Below are 13,611 nucleotides of genomic sequence, written 5' to 3' on the forward strand. Positions count from 1 at the left end.
AAAAAAAAAAAAGGGAGAGAGCGAGCAAGAAAAAACGTGCCTGGAGTAACCAAGCTGAAAACCCTATTTCAATTCATTGCTTCATTTTGACTACTTCTGTTAGAGCAATTTTCATAGTTAAAACCCCACGCTAAGAATGGGTGAACAATAAATAAATTCATTGGGTTGATAATTTCACAAGAGGAGGAGAAAATTTCATTATTGTTCCATAATTATGCCACCTTTCTCACACTGGATATAGTTATTCCATAGTCTTACTTAAAGAATGAAATATTGCATCCAAAAGAAAAGGAATGCAAAAATAGTTGATTTGAACAGTGAATAGGTCATGGCATTCTTAAGGATCTGGAACATAAATTCTATGTGACCATAGCAACAATTTTTCAAATACCCTGCGTCTGATCTACTATAGAACCCCGCCAGTTCCACAGAGGTTAAAAGTGCCACAAGCCAACTTTGAAGCACGTTTTTCCAAGACACAGACTGGGGCTCAGAGGAGGTCAGAGCCCAAGAGACCGCTTCCTCCTCACCCTCCTCCCTCCATCTCCGCCTCCTCCGACGCCCCCAACGACCAGCTGGCAAAGACTTCAAATTTACAGGGCAGTGCTCGGAAGCCGCTATCTCTTGTATCCAGCCCAACCCTCAGGACATATTTAACAAGATGAAGCAAGAGAGAAACCTCGGGGTCCTATTCCAAGAATGCTGGTCTGAGTCTCACAACAGTCTCTCAGCCGGCAGCGCACAGGATACTCCTCCCAAAGTGGATTCTGTCCTCTGGAAAGGGTCCCATGGGAAAGGGCCCAGCCAACCATCCCTCGGCAAGGAGCAAAGCCAGCTTAAGCGTTTCCGTTTTCTGCCTGGCTTCTTCAAATGCTGCTGGCCCCTTCCACTTTAAAAATGCAAGAATTTAATTTTCCTATCCCTGCTTCCCACACAGAAGATATATTTAGGGGCTGCACATTCTACAGTGGCTGAGCAGACTTTGTATTTATTTCTTGATTCTCACAGTTACCTATTTTGGGGGGCAATCGAAGTGCCTGGTTTAAGTTTATGTTGCATTTCAGTGTCTCAAAATTAACAAGAATCGTTTGTTAAAACTCAGGAGAAAAACAGTCTGGAATAATTCTGATCGTTAAAAATGTATTATCTTAGAATACTAAATATTTCAAAATATTTTGACTGATATTTCTATAGAATCTATTCTCAGCAACAAAAATAATTAAAGGTACTTTTGTAAGGCTCCAAAATACCTATATGTTTTCTGTGAGGTCACAGCAGGCAAGGGACAATACTTTACAATGCATGCATGAGAAAGAAAATGTTAGCCATTTTCAGCACTTTTTATGAGCCTTTTCCAATGACATTTTCAGATGGATGTTAGAGATCACGGTAGCATAATTATGGAATATAGAGATTTCCCACCACTTTAATCTCCCAGATACCAAGCAATATGTTAATGTAAAACTGAAAAGAAGTTTCTGGAGAGGCCGCTTGGATAACAAGATATTATGGTACTCAAGTGAAGCTATGAAATTGTTTATTTGCGGAGCTGACATCAGTTTCTGGACTTATCAGACTCTGTCTGAGAAAAGGCAAGCTCAGTGTGTACCACAGAGACACCTGTTACTGTCATCTGTGATCAGATGGGAGGTCTTAGGAGGGCTTGAAACTATTGCTGTATTTCGTTGTTTTTTGTTTTTTTAAGGCCACATTGTTTCCCAAGTATGCTGATTTGATGAAAAGAAGAGAGTAGCGTAACATCTAACCCTAACTCAAAATTCAAAGGAAAAGTCTTTTATTTCAATTTACATATATAAAAATAAATAAGTATTTTATCCAATCAACAGTTGCACCAGAGAAGAAAATTTACATTAATTGATCAGTTATTTTGCCAAACATTGTGCTTGGTGTACTCATTGCCATATTTAGTTCCTAAAATAATGTGAGATAAATATTGTTACCTCTACTTTACAGTTGAGAAATGCAGATTTAGAGAGAGTAAATAATATATCCCAAGTCACAAAAATACTGAAGAACAGAGATCCAAATCCAGGTCAGTCTACTCCAATGCCCATCCATCTTCAGTCACTACAGTTCCCCTTGGGTTCTTTATTATAACCTACTTGATATCATGTCCTCAACCATGTTTATCATTCCAATCTAATTAAGGCCACATTAGAACATAGCTTTGGGCTCATATCTAGATTGAGCCACAATCCCTGAACCGTAACAACAGGGTCAAGACAAAAGACAGTCTTGGTCTTGACCCAAACTTTGTAGCTATTAAAAGATTCCACCATCCTTCAGAACCACGTTTAATTACTTCTTTTCCAAATAGAAGGAAACTAAGATAAAGAACAGTAACAATGTTTCATTCATACTTGAAGTTAACATGAAATTAGGCCTCCTTTTTTCTAACTATACGATCTAAACAAGCTATACTCAAACATTGACCCCTGGTGGGCATAGGGAATTTAGAAAGCTAGTCCCAAGAAAGAAATCTGCACAAAATAAAATTAACTTTCCACCTGCCCTTGGGAGGAGGCCCTTGGCCCTAATAAACATTATAAAGAGATGTTCGTTTTAACACCTAACTTACCCTAAGGTCTCTTGCCCAACAATTTGCATTAATAGAGACATCAAGAGAAATGTTTGTCACTGCTATTCTTACATGAGGCTTTTTTTGGCTTTTATGAAAATAGAAGCACGAATTACATGCTCAAACATGTTCACATTCTTGGCAAGCAACAGAAAAATCTTGGGGGTCAAATTGGTGATAGAGTATCTACCTACCAAATAGATATTTTATACCTTCACTTTATAAATTACCAAAGAATGTGCAATGGATACCAGAAAGTCAGAACAAATTTTACATGGTTGCTCTATAACTACACCATGGCAACATGGAAACCAGAAACAAATATATCTCCATCTTTCAAAGTAATGTAAGCAGCCCATTCTGTCTACAAAACAATATAAAGGGAAAGAAGAGAATACCAAATTTATTTAGATCGAAATTTAAGCTTTCTCATCTGGAAATGGGGAGACATAATAGTGAACTTACATAATTATTGCAAGCATCGAATGAGGTCTATGTAGGAAAACACCCCTTGTCTAGTCTGAAGGTTTGCAGAGAGCAGACCTGGCAATAATAACCTGGCATCATTTATTTTTCCCTCAGCAAGTTAAAACGAGGTTTCTGCAGAGGTAATCAAGAGTCAGTTCATGCTCAAACAAATGCTGCCACCCATGAGGCATTTCATACGCCTCTGCAAGCCAACTATGTTCTTCCATAGTGGGTTATATTAGTAAGCCATTACAGTGAGAAGGAAGCTCATGGGACTGACTGTGAAGATGCTCTGCTCCATGTAATGGATTATTCCTTTCACACCTAAAGCATTTTCGTTGCTCTTAATACAGGCTCCCCACTGCTGAATGGCTTCAGTGTGTGTGCTGTATGGTAAGCATCGAAATAAGAATCTGCTTTTTTCGATATCATTTTCTAGGCTAGCTTTCCCCTCCCAGACCTTACGGTCTTGCTGTTTTTAGTCACTCATGCCCTGGCATGTAGAATAAAGGTTATAGGCGACAGCTGTGGTCAGAACTAAGACTAACCCAATGTCTTGACACCTGGTGAATGCTAATCACAAGCTTAACCATATCCTTCATCTGGTAGACAAAGATTTCCTTCAGTGTGCTTAGTTATAGTGCAGGTAATGTTCTCTCTGTTCATAAGGAGGCACAGCGATATTTGAAAGAGGGATAATCAAAACCCCTGAGCCAGAAACTACCCTCTCAACTGTCTGCCTTATTAAAGATCAATGAAGATGAAATAGTCTCACTGGAGTAAAATAATTAAATAGATTTAATTTCCAATATATGTCAAACAAAATTAAAGCTATAAAATTCAAATGGCCCTAGCGATGCTTCAGCAGAAAATTGTCTGTATAACTGTCAGGGGTACTGTGAATCCTGTGAAGATGATCCACAAGCCAGGGAAAACCACTAAAGTTATCAAAGGAAAAAAATGCTTTGTCCTATATGAAAAAAAGAGAATTCGTGATCCATAATTTGATGGCGGGGCAAGAACATGAACATGCTTTCTGTTTTATTTTCAAAACATGTTTGCCCCTCCTTGTTTTCATCTGATTTTCACAATAATAAAATACCTTTGAGGCAACAACACAGTAAAATGGGGAAACACGGTGACTAGGGAGGACAACAGTTAATATTTTACACCCCCAGCAGCGTACAGACAGCCCCTCTGTGAGGACAGAACCTAAGCAAGGAACACTGTGTACAGAGCAAGCCTTCTGGGAGGGACAGCAGAGGCAGAGCTGTGTGGTTCTCTACTCTGAAAAGAAGACATACTGGTGGAGAAGAGAAAGAGCACGGTGAGATGTCAGGAACTGGGAGACTTGGGTCAAAGGCCCAGCACGGGGGATAAAGGAAGGAGATAGAAGATGATAGACAGCTGTGGAATCGCTCTAACCTTCCCGCCCTGTACAACCTTCAGCAACTGCTACATAACCCAGAGGGCTCTGTTGAGCAGCCTTGCTAGTGGAGGGCTGTGGCAAGCCTCAGGACTGCTGCACAGGTGAAAATAAGGGCTCCTCGGAGAGTCCAGGTCACACCCGAGTTGCTTTCTGTTGTTTAGAGGCCACCTGGAAATGGGACATTAGCTCTTCCAACCTGACCCAGTTGCCTCCCGGCTTTGAACTCAGTACACCTGGCCTGAGATAAGAACTGATGTGAACTAAAAGGAGCGCTGTCTTGGGTTGGACACGGAGAGCTCATTCTTGGTTCTTCCTTGAAAGCTATTCAGGAACAGGGGTACAAAATTCAATGACTAGGACACTAAGCCAACCCAAATTAGGAAAAGCTACTGGTTATAAAATGGTTTGAGCCTTCCTAATATGCAACTCCAAAATGCCCCAGAATCCAAACCTTTGCGGGTGTGGCTATGATACCACAAGTAGAAGATTCCACTTCTGACCATGATGGGGTTGTAGTCAAAACATAGGCACACTGAAAATATTGTACGAAATTCCTTTAAAAGCAAGGCATGATAGTGCACACCTATAAACCCTGCACGCTGGGTCAGGCAGACAGATTGCAAGTTCAAGCTCAGCCTGTGCAATTTAGGGGCTTAGTGAGATTGTGTCTCAAAATAGAAAAATATAAAATATCTGGAAATATAGCTCAGTACAAAGGCCCTATGTTCCATTCCTAATATTGAAAACAAGAAAAATAAATACCTTTATGCTATGTGCATAAGATGCATATGAAACTTAAATGAATTTCACCAAGATATCTCATTATATATGCTAATGTTCCAAAATCCATAAAAATCATAAACATTTCTTGTCCTAAACATTTGGGGTAAGGGATACTCAAAGTATACAGAATGGCAAGACCTTCTGGCAGGTAAAAATTGCAGATTCTTCCTAAGAGCTTCTGAAATCTGTATTTAGAAGGAGAACATGGTGACCAAGTTAAAAAAAAATCTGTGTGTAGAATTCAAGAGTTCTATTAGACTTGTCTAACTGTGACTACAAAATCAAGTACTCAGGTGAATGCATGACTCAAGGCCAATGTCCTGGTAATTTAGGCAGAAGCTCTTTCTAGAGCCATCTTTACCTGGGATCAACATATGTTCCCTAAAGAAAGTTAAGATCATAAATTAGTTCCTTTCAAACTTTAAAAAAAAAAAAAACTCCTATGTGTTCAAATAGGTTATCTTTTGAGAGATCATCCAGAATCTATGTACGCAAAATATTTCTCTCATGCGTCAAAACAAGTTTTCTGCCATAAACAAAGATAAATGTGAGTCTTCAGTAGGAAAATGGATGCACCTAGAAAACATAATATTAGAAAACGAAATCAGACACAGCTTAAACACTTCACGGTTTCTCTTACATGAGAAGCCCAAGGTATAAGTGACACAAAGAGCAAAATAAAAGATGCATAATAGGACCAAGGAGTTAGATCTTTTGTAAATGGGAAAGATGGAGGGTGGGGATGAGAGGGAAAGGGGAAGTAAAAAAAATTAAGATGCATTCGTACATGTACCAACTCCCCATAAAGAATGTAAGCACTATGTACTGTGAGCATGTACAAGTAAAAAAAAAAAAGACCAAAAATCAATAATAATTCCATTGCTGTGTAAGAAAAAATACAACAGTTTTCAAAAGGTTTAACTCCCAATAATTCCATTAAAAGAGATCAAGGAACTTGGGAAAGGGAGTTAGTAAGACAGGAAGGTTATTCCAATCTTGACAAATATGACAAGCTTTCTTTACAGAGTTTATCATTAAGTCATTAACCCAAAACATGGCCAAAATTCCAACAGCCCAGAGATATCCACTGCAAAGGAGGATGAGAACCAGCCTTTCCCAGGTCCTTGAATGCCTGGTTCTAGAGCTGGCTTAACCTACCACTGTCTGATGTACTAGTGTCATAGTTAGATAACTATGAAACTTCCACAATGGCTTCAGGCTGACTTTGGAGCTCTAGAAATACAAGTATTGATGACCTGAAAGTTCCCGTGCCCAGTTAGGCTACTCCCCTGCCCCACTATATTATGAGCATATAAGAGAAAAGCAGAAAGATCTGTGAAAAATCCTTACCTGTAGCTGCTGGTCTAATTCTGGAAAGACCAAAGGAATGGAGTCTTCAGGAGGTGTATCATCTAAAATGTGAAAATAAAATGATTCTTCACTAGAGAGACCTCTGTCTCATCAGAGTCACCCTGGTGGACCAGCCTCATACCTATGTTGACAAACTATCTGCGCATGTAGGTTTTCATTGTTTTCATTACTTCAATTGGAGACAGACAGGATGTAAAAGACAGTCTTGTTCATTAGTTGTGCACACAGATGCATGAGAATTTAGCTGGCCTGACCAGAATTTTTCAAAGAAAAAAAAAAACTTGGAATTCTCAAATGTCCAGTCCGGTAGCTCTCCAATGAAGAAGGGCTACTTGTCTTTCAATACAGCCACATTAGCCAAAACCAAAAAAATATGATATGCAAGAAAGTGCTTTAACAAGGTGCTAATGAGGTGGCCAGAATAATCTCAATAGCCCAGAAGAACATGTTAGTGAAAAATAGAAGCATTAGTTCTGCTCTGAAAGATATCACAGGCTTTGATGATTTCATCCTCTGTTTTTACCACAAACTATCACTAACAGGCAGTTCATCAGGAGCCCCTTCTGGGGTACAGTGGGTAACAGGCAGCAATCCAGATCTCTCAAGGAATGGATCACTAACAGCCCTAGTGGCCAGAACCTACATCTCTCTAATCCAATGCAGGCTCTGAAGGGCCATTTGTTTCTGATCTCTACCATGGTACATGACTCTGAGAATACAACAAAGAACACACTCAAAGAATAAGTTTAAAACCAAAGAAGCCACTTTTCAATTATAATAAAGCAAGGAGAGCTAGTGGTTTCTCACTAGCATAATCATATTTAAATATCAAATGACAGGTTATTTTTGAACTAAATGAAGTGACACACACTATGTGCAATACACAAGAGCAGTCATGCTTTTGTGTCCATGGGGGAGTGGTTCCAGGACCCCCCAGGACCCCAAAGTGCAAGAATGCTTGAGTCTCATATAAAATGGAGAAATCTTTATATATATAATTATTTACCTAGCAATTACATTGTATTAAGTATTAGGAGTAATCTAGACATGATTTCAAGTCTACAGAGGGATATACTCACACACACACACACACACACACACACACACACACACATCCCTCTATAGACTTGAAATCATGTCTAGATTACTCCTAATACTTAATACAATGTAATTGCTAAGTAAATAATTGTTGGATGGTATCATTTAAGCAATAATGCCAAGGAAAACACTGTGTACATTTTCAGTACAGACACAGGAGCTTGTTTTTTGTTTTTACGTTTTCAAGTGTTTTCATGCCTCAATTAGTTGAATTCTCAGATGCAGATCTTATAAATACAGAGAGGCAACCACATTCTTTCCTACTCACTAATAGGACAATTCAAAATAAAACAGAGTACACAAGCACTCGGGTTCTAAGGGCTTATATCTCTTTGAAACCAGAAAGATCATTTAAACAAGGACAGTGTTAACTTCTGCCAAACGTCTTAAGGGTCTTGTCACTTAATAGCATTTGGTATATGTTAGTGAAAGTAGTTTAATAATACTCCCATTTAAAAGTGGTTTAAGTATGGGAGAAAAATGAGAACCAAGATCTGTCATGTAAAGGTACAAGATCCCAATGATAAAGGTTGCTGTACTGTATACTTAGAAAGTACCAATAAACTCAATGGAAAAAATAAAATAAAAGTGGTTTAAAACAAGGACAACATGTCACCAAATTTGAACCCTTTTTGTACTTGAATCTGTTCCAGTCAATGGACGCCCACTGATTCCTGGTGTTATGTGACATCAGTTTCACAGAAGGCTTGATCCCCGGGCCCTGTGAATGCTCTCTTCTTGCCTGGATTAGAAGTGACAAATTCTAATCGCTGCGGCCTTTTAAATTCACTCCATCATTTGCAAAATACTGGACAAAAGCAGGAATATTCACTGTGGCTTCAGGCTCAGTATAGGGATAGCCTTCATTATAAAATCCATGCTTTGTAAAATTAGATTTGGGTCTCAGGTACATTTAATTTTCTCCAGTACAATTTCCAACACTTAGACATCATGATTATCTTAGCTCCTTGGCTCCATGGCCAGGAAGATTTGGCACAGGTAAATGGGAACATATTATATGTCGGCATCTCATCCCTAATAATTATAGGCAAGCAGGCATTTGCTGCAAGGAGAGACTGCTCTGTTAGGCACAAGCACAGACAGGGCATTCCGGAATCCTAGAAGATACCCACGAATGGAACTCGGTGCTTCCTGAGACTTAATCCATCTTGTACTCTGTGAAGTCACACTCTTCCTGCTTAATTTTAAAAGGGGGCAGGGATTTATCCATTTGATTTACTATATTAATGGAAATAACAAATATCTGGTCTGATCCAGAATCAGAACGGTTCTGGATGGAAATCTACTCATTAGTTTTAGTCATACTATGCTGAAGAACATGATATGTGACCACAATGATTATGCTGTAAATAAATAAAAATTTAAGATTGGATTTCCTGAAACGAAATAAAAATCTCATTGACTGACATGAAAATAAACAGATAGTATATGTTTTAGGGAATGCAAACCGAAAGTAAGACTTTTGTTAAAGAACAGCTCCAGCTGGATTAACCCAAGCAGGAAATGGCAGCGGAAGCGAGAAAAGCAAAGACAGATGTAAGGAGACGACCAAGTCTGGAGCCAGCCCTACATTTCACTGCTCAGTGCCATCTGGTTTGGCTGGCATCACTGTCTGCCAGAAATTTCAGGGCTTATGAAGCTGCTTACAAAGCTACAAGTTGATGTGTGGGGTGTTTACTTCCAACAGTGGCTGCCTTCTTTGACTGGCTTTAAAAATAGGTAAATATTCTAAAAGCAGGATGATGAATCACAGGATTGGGCCAAAAGGAAAGAAGGAAAATGACTCAGGCAGACTAGTAGCACAGCTGTCCCACAAACATTTGGCCAAATTATTGTAAAACATTTTGACAGTGATACTGGATTAGAGTTTCTGAGAGCAGTTAAGTTTGTTTTGACAATTCCGGAAACACAGTCGACTGTACAGTAGCCATACCAAGAGCTCTCTCCCCAGTCCCCAGTATATTTAGTTTTCCTTAAAGAGAGAGAGAGAGAGAAACAGTTGCCCAATGTATTTATAATAGGAAAAGATCACAGCACAAGTCTGTGTTTTATTAAAATTTATCTACCAAATACTGAGTTCCAAGTGCAAAGCAGAGACTGAGACTGTGCTAAAGTGGTAGTTATCTTATCATACTGTTAATGCATTAAGGAAATAATTTGAAACTTCTTTTCTAAAAGGGTACTATGAGTTTAACAGACCGAGCATAATGCAGCCTAAGGAATTTCTTGAAGGATAAAATATAAAGGAAAGAATTACAGAGGATTGTCTTCAATAAGCAGATGTTCACTGTCTTTTTGGCAGACACAGTGTGACTAAGCCAATGGTCCTTAAGATAGAACTTTCCTGTTGGTGTCCCAGCCATTATGACATACCATAGTACATTTTATGAAGGGTTGGTCTCACCATCTACCAAACAGCTGTTGGGTTGCTTTCGCGGTTGTTCTGTTTTCAGATTCCCTGAAACCGCCTGCTCTGTCTTTCTCATGAATAAATGGGACACATTGGATCTGTAATCCAAATCCCCACTGTTTTCTGGCAGTCAGTGATTGCAATCAAGTTCACTGGAGAATATGCTGATGCTTAAAGGAGCTAAACAATCATCTGGCCCGGTCCCCTCAAAGTAGAGCTAGGTACAGCTCAAGGGAAAAGAGACACTGAGACTTTATGACTAGTGACCATGTGAGACTAAGGGGTAATTTCCAGCCCTGGACTCTTTCTACCATGCCTCTCTTCTCTTTAACTTCTGGCCACGGATTCCCAAACTTGTACTTCATGAACCAGTATAAATTTTTCCAAAATAATGGGAGTCATACGCTAGACTCCAGCATCCAACTTTTATTTAACTGGTGGAGATGACTCAAAAACAATTCCCATATATTATTACTACCTCTTCACGGCAGAGAAAGGACATTTAACAACAAAACCATAAGAACCTTAGGATAAAGTAGTATCCATTATACTGGATAACTACAGCTTTATAGACAAAAGCAGACACATTCCAAAATGACTTCATTGTTGTTAGATTCTTGTTACTTTGTGGATGAGAGAGATACAAATTTCATTAAAGCCAGACTAGGTCTGGGTGTTTAGAATGATTGTTCTCAACAATCTCTTGATTGGGCAATATCTTGCTTAGACTTTGGGATCAATTATCTCCTAGAATTACATGGGGAGGAAGCTGGTAAATCCTAAATCCTGCAGGAAGAGTTTAGATTTCCACATTGAGGAAGGGACCTCAGGCCTCAGGCAATTGAGAAGCCACCCTCAGAGAACAGCTCCAAATGCACCCTATTCCCAACAGGAACATAAGCCACAAGCCTACCTGGGATCCCTGGACTATACCTCTCTCTCCTGCAGTCAGAGCAGACTTGTGTACATGACCTGTGTGGTCATACAGAGCCCTTCACTCTGATGGGCCCACGCTTGCTTTAACACTCCACTACAGGGTCAACTATTTTCTTAATAGTTGCTGAACAAGGATCTATGCATTGTCATGTGGTGCCATACAGTACACTACTAAGTATAGAGCTGGTCCTTCCTCCCCACAAAAGGACCTCTGGGGGGAAGGGCTGTGGAGTGGGGCCTGCAAGGCACAGAGAACTAACCGAAGTAAGTCTGGCAGGGCCCTTGGTGTCAAGGCTCATGCGGCAACTTTCCTGGAAACTGTTTGCCCATGAAAACTCCTGACCCTGAATATAGCCAATCTGTATAATGTTCAGTAGGATGGCTAGGCATATGAATTTGAGGATGGCTACTTTTTCATTGGTGAATGTGAATAACTGATGTAATTTCTTTGAGACTTAATTTTCTCCTCTGAAAAATGGGCAGATGATTCAACCTCTCTCAGAAACCCGTTACTGTTCAAGAAATACACATGTCAGTCACTTAATCTAAAGCCTGGCATCTAGGAAATAACCAATAATGACAATGTGCTTAATATAATTGAGTTTAATTTCTATATCTTTCCACCACGTACCAACCAAAGGTAATGTGGAGATAAAGTAGCTGTGCCTCGTGTGTGTGTGTGTGTGTGTGTGTGTGTGTGTGTGTGTGTACTTTCCCTTCACAGTCTGAATAACACAAAGAAAATACAAAAATCAGTCACCAACACTTCCTCCTCCCCCTCACAGTTAAGGGAGATTTCTCTGGTGCAGCTATAATCTCAGATTTTATGGATTTCCTTTCCTCATTTGAATCTAAAGTTAAGAAAACTTCACCCCTTATTTTCTCATCAGTGCAAACATTTTCATTATGAAATATTGTAAAAAAATTAACACCTATAACAGATCCTGAATAGTCTCATTTAAAATCTAAGTTGAGAGTAATATTTTCTTAAAAATAAAATGTGACAGAAGGTTGCCAACACACATTTCTAATATATCAAAAAATATTTTTAAATGTTTTTCTTTTTTTGGTTCCAGGGATTGAACTCAGTTCCTTGTGCTTGCAAGGCAGGCAGCAGAACAACTAAGCTAAATCCCCGGCCCTATTTTTTAAATGTCTACATACTTAGGTTCTTGTTAAAGCATTGTATAATTGTTTCATTTTGTTTTGTTTGAGATGGGGTCTCACTGTGTAGTTTGAGCTAGCCCTGAACCCATTATGTAGCCCAGGGTGTTCTTGAACTCATAGCGATCCTACTGCCTCAGCCACCTGCATGCTAAGATTAGAGGTATGCACCACCATGCATGGCTGAGCATCATACCATTTTACATCACATCGAAAGCTTTTTGAAACTTTGCTTCCTGGTTATTAAATATTAGATATATAAATTCTTTGATTTGCATGAGGTTTTCAGGGCCATAAAATTAAATGCATATATGGCTACAAAAAATAGATATGAATACAGATATGGTTAAAGGTAGAGATTTGGTGTGAAAAATTGCAGATTTATAATTCATAAGCACCTCTAACCAATACCTAAAATTATCAGGCAAACAAAATCGTGCATCAATAGACAAAGTGATGGTTCTCTATAAAGATTTGGTTTTGTTTACGATATGTTTTGTTATTCGCTACTGTTGCAGCTACAAAGTTGTGAATTTCATTGTTTTATCCCTTTGTGAGAATAGTTTGACTGAATTAGCTGAAAATTGTACTGACCTGCTTTAGGGAAAGCCCCACTGAACAGATTGCTGGCCCTTTAAATTCATAGGTCCTGCATCTATAGATTCAACCAACCATGGATTGAAAATATTGGAGGGAAAAAAAGTGTGTCTGTACTGAGCATGTACAGATTATTTTTCTTATCATTATTTCCTGAATAATGCAATACAACAATTATTTACACAGCATTTACATTGTGTCAGGTATTATAGGTTATCTAGAGATTATTTAAAGCTTATGGGAGGATTATATAGTTTATATGCAAATACCATGCCATTCTATATACAGGGCTTCGGCATCCACCAATTCTGAAACCAGTGCTTTGAAATACCAAGGGAAATCTGTGAGTTTTTACTCTGCACACCGCCAGGTAAATCTTCTTTTCCTCTTTTCCTTCCTATACAGGACACCAGAAGTAACCTTCCCCCATCATCTCCCATAGCCTTCGGGAAGCTGTTTGCTGCCAATTACACTCATGCTTTTCTCTCGTATGAGCCCTACCTTTGAATGTGTAGAGAAGTATAAACACCCCAAGGGCCTGGCTTTAAAATCTTCCTGCTATTTATTAACTGCTTCATTTGAGGCAGGTTACCTACCCTCCTTTAGCCACATTTCTACATCTGTTAAAGTGGATCTATGACCATCTTCCTGAAAAAGTATTGAATTGAGAAGTGATACAAATAAAAGCATCTAGATATGTAATAAATATTCGCTTCCTTTTCTGGCCTTTCTTCA

General features: G+C 39.0%; 1 protein-coding gene across 3 annotated transcripts in view; it reads right to left on the bottom strand.

Annotated features, from left to right (window-relative positions):
- Map3k7cl (MAP3K7 C-terminal like) overlaps positions 1–13,611 on the bottom strand; it is a 51,032-nt gene that overhangs the window by 17,407 nt on the left and 20,014 nt on the right. Inside the window, exon 3 of one of the 3 annotated variants that reach the window (XM_010608584.2) lies at positions 6,630–6,691. The exons of 1 other annotated variant lie outside the window; for it this stretch is intronic. In XM_010608584.2, coding sequence (XP_010606886.1) covers positions 6,630–6,691 — 62 coding nt within the window. Of the gene's footprint in view, positions 1–679; positions 756–6,629; positions 6,692–13,611 lie in introns of those variants that run through there. One more of the 3 variants, XM_033768186.1, reaches the window with a different exon arrangement.

Source organism: Fukomys damarensis, unplaced genomic scaffold (genome assembly GCF_012274545.1).
Source record: "Fukomys damarensis isolate Sample0158 unplaced genomic scaffold, DMR_v1.0_HiC HiC_scaffold_24, whole genome shotgun sequence".
NCBI lineage: Eukaryota > Metazoa > Chordata > Mammalia > Rodentia > Bathyergidae > Fukomys > Fukomys damarensis.